The 2772-nt window shown below is 49.9% G+C and overlaps 1 protein-coding gene across 1 annotated transcript; it reads left to right on the top strand.

The window, feature by feature from the left end:
• The first annotated feature begins 1776 nt into the window (after nucleotides 1-1776).
• LOC139265244 (small ribosomal subunit protein uS19-like) lies at nucleotides 1777-2243 on the top strand. The gene has a single exon (XM_070882179.1). It carries the CDS (start codon nucleotides 1785-1787, stop codon nucleotides 2223-2225), a length of 441 nt encoding a protein of 146 aa, XP_070738280.1. The 5' UTR covers nucleotides 1777-1784; the 3' UTR covers nucleotides 2226-2243.
• The last annotated feature ends 529 nt before the right edge of the window (nucleotides 2244-2772 follow it).

The raw sequence follows: 2772 nt of genomic DNA, 5'->3' as shown, positions 1-2772 counted from the left end.
TTCTAAAGTAAATTCCAATCATCCACAGCATGGAAAGATGGTTGTTCAGATGTTCACATCATCTTAAAAGACCTCCAGAGTACATCCAAACTCCCCCGAGATTGAAGCAGAGCAGCCTTTTAAATGAAGCGACCTGCGATTTAGAACATGGCGTCCATATCGCTGTGAGTAGTTCCGCTCAGTTTCACTTTTTCACAGCGGTTTTTTCGGTGAGCGATATTGTTGGCGAGATGTGTGCGAGGTGCTGAAAGTAAGGATGGGTGAATTTCTGGGCGTTAGTTTCGGCAAATGTGTTCTTTATGAAAAAAAACAGTGGGCGGGCAGTATTATTAAATCTCGGCGTTAATTATGTGCCGTAAGTAATGCTGGACGATATTATGGGCATTGGTTTCACCTATTCTGATCTTTCTGCCCAAAAAAAGTAGCCCGGCGGTATTATTTTTTACCGCCGTTACGTACATGGGGAAAGTAACACTCGGCGATAAGTGACTGAGAAATTGGCGTTACTTTCCATTTTGTGGCTAAATAGGCGATATCTGGGCGTTATATGTCATTTCAGCTATAAAATGGATGTTAAGTGGGTGATATGCATGCAAAAATAATTGAAAATCTAGCCCATAATGTTACCTCCAGCGATGGTGGTCAGTGTAAAAGGAATGTCCTGATCATGGTTTGGGTGCTTTACGGTGTTGCTGTGGGGTGTTGGTAGCCTGGTGCAGCATATGGTAGCCATATGGGTGTAATGCCTGAAGTTAAGTAATTCTGGTCAGGATGAGGCCATCCCTGGCCTCCTAGGCAGCAATGTGACGGGTGCTGGTGGGATCTGGACCACAGGGTCCTCCTGCTCCTGCTCCTCCTCATCTGCCAACTGATGCTCCTCCTCCTCCTCCTCCTCCTCCTCCTCCTCCTCCACCTCCTGCTCCTCCTCCTCCTCCTCATCTTCCATCTGATGCTCCTCCTCCTCCTCCAAAGCGGCTGTGCACTCAGTGTCTTGCTCCTCATGCATGGCTAATCCTCAGTGCTGCCCTGTTGCGCAGCGCGCAGCAAACCACAACAATTCTGGAGGCCCTGGCTGAAGGGCTTCTCCGGATCTGTCCAGACATCTGAAGTGCATCTTCAGCATGCCTATTGTCTGCTCTATGACACATCTGGTGGAAATGTGGCTTTCAATGTATCTCTCCTCGGTCTCAGTACTTGGGTGTCATGAGCTACGTCTTCACTGGATAGCCCTTGTCTCCAAGCAGCCAGCCGGTAAGTCTATTTGGAGGAGTGAAGAGCTGAGGGAGGGTGGACTGGCGCAGGACAAAAGAGTCATGGCAGCTGCCCAGGAATCTGACGCACACATGCATGATGATCTTCATCTAGCTCCACATTGAGGGATGGAAGCCCTTGCGGTTCACAAACACTCCTCGGTAATGATGGCTGCCCTGATGGCCACATGTGTGCAGTCGATGACACCCTGCACCCGTGGGAAGCCAGCCAGAGTGACAAAGCCCAGCGTCCGCTCAGTAACGCTGGCGTCATCAGTGGCAAAGTTGATATAATTGGCTGACCTGTCAAACAGAACAGCGTTAACCTGCGTGATGCATCTGTGGGCGACCGACTGCGAGATGCCGAAAATGTCTGCTACAGACCCCTGGAAGGAGCCTGAGGCGAGGAAGTTGAGGGCACTGGTGACTTTGACAGCCGCTGGTAAGGCATGTCCGCCCGTTTGCCTGGGCAGCTGCTATTGCTCCAGCCAGCTACAAATGTCTACACGAGCTTTCCAGTGGCAGCGGGCAAAAATGGCTGACCAAGTAGAACTGAAGAAGAAAAGGACCTTCAGGAAATTCACCTACAGAGGTGTTGATCTGGATCAGCTCCTTGATATGTCCTATGAGCAGTTGATGCAATTGTATTGTGCCCGTCAGCGGAGGCGTGTGAACAGGGGTCTGCGCCGCAAACAGCAGTCCCTCCTGAAAAGGCTGAGCAAGGCCAAAAAGGAAGCTCCACCCATGGAGAAACCAGAGGTTGTCAAGACTCACCTTCATGACATGGTCATCCTCCCCGAGATGGTTGGCAGCATGGTTGGTGTGTACAATGGCAAAACCTTTAACCAGGTTGAAATCAAGCCTGAAATGATTGGCCAATACCTTGGTGAGTTTTCCATCACCTACAAGCCCGTCAAGCACGGCAGACCTGGTATCAGTGCCACTCACTCCTCCAGCTTCATCCCTCCGAAGTAAAGAGTTTACGATGGAAACGTTGTGTAAATAAAACTCATTCCAATAAAAAAAATGTCTACACGATTACCTGAGCCTCCTTTGGCACTGCTGCTCAGTCATTGAAACATAGAAACATAGAAATTTACAGCGCAGAAGGAGGCCATTTCGGCCCATTGTGTCTGCGCCGGCCGACAAAGAGCCACACGGCCCTTGGTCAGCCGCCCTGAAGGTTATATATAAACCTATGAACAATGAATAATGGCAAACAGGTAAAGAGCATCCGGCCCAACCAGTCCGCCCCGCACAACTTTGATACCTCATGTATCGCAACATTTTACCATCCACCCCACCCGTAGCCATGCGATCGCTTGGGAGAGGCAAAGAAACAGCTAAAAACCCAGGCCAATTGGGGAAAAAATCTGGGAAAATTCCTCTCCGACCCATCCAGGTGATCATGTTGAGGAAGTTCATCCTCTGCCTGTATACCCTGTGTTCAGGGTATCACCTCTGGCACGGTGCAGCCCTGTGCTGATGCCCTCTATCTGTGCAGTAACATATGGTTGAAGAG

The sequence above is a fragment of the Pristiophorus japonicus genome, chromosome 6 (assembly GCF_044704955.1).
Source record: "Pristiophorus japonicus isolate sPriJap1 chromosome 6, sPriJap1.hap1, whole genome shotgun sequence".
Classification (NCBI taxonomy): Eukaryota; Metazoa; Chordata; class Chondrichthyes; family Pristiophoridae; genus Pristiophorus; species Pristiophorus japonicus.
Note: the sequence above shows the minus strand (reverse complement) of the source record. Positions and strands in the feature narration are given on the sequence as shown.

What these genes read in the sequence shown, in the direction of transcription:
- LOC139265244 (XM_070882179.1), top strand. Translation starts at nt 1,785, where the DNA reads ATGGCTGACCAAGTAGAACTGAAGAAGAAAAGGACCTTCAGGAAATTC.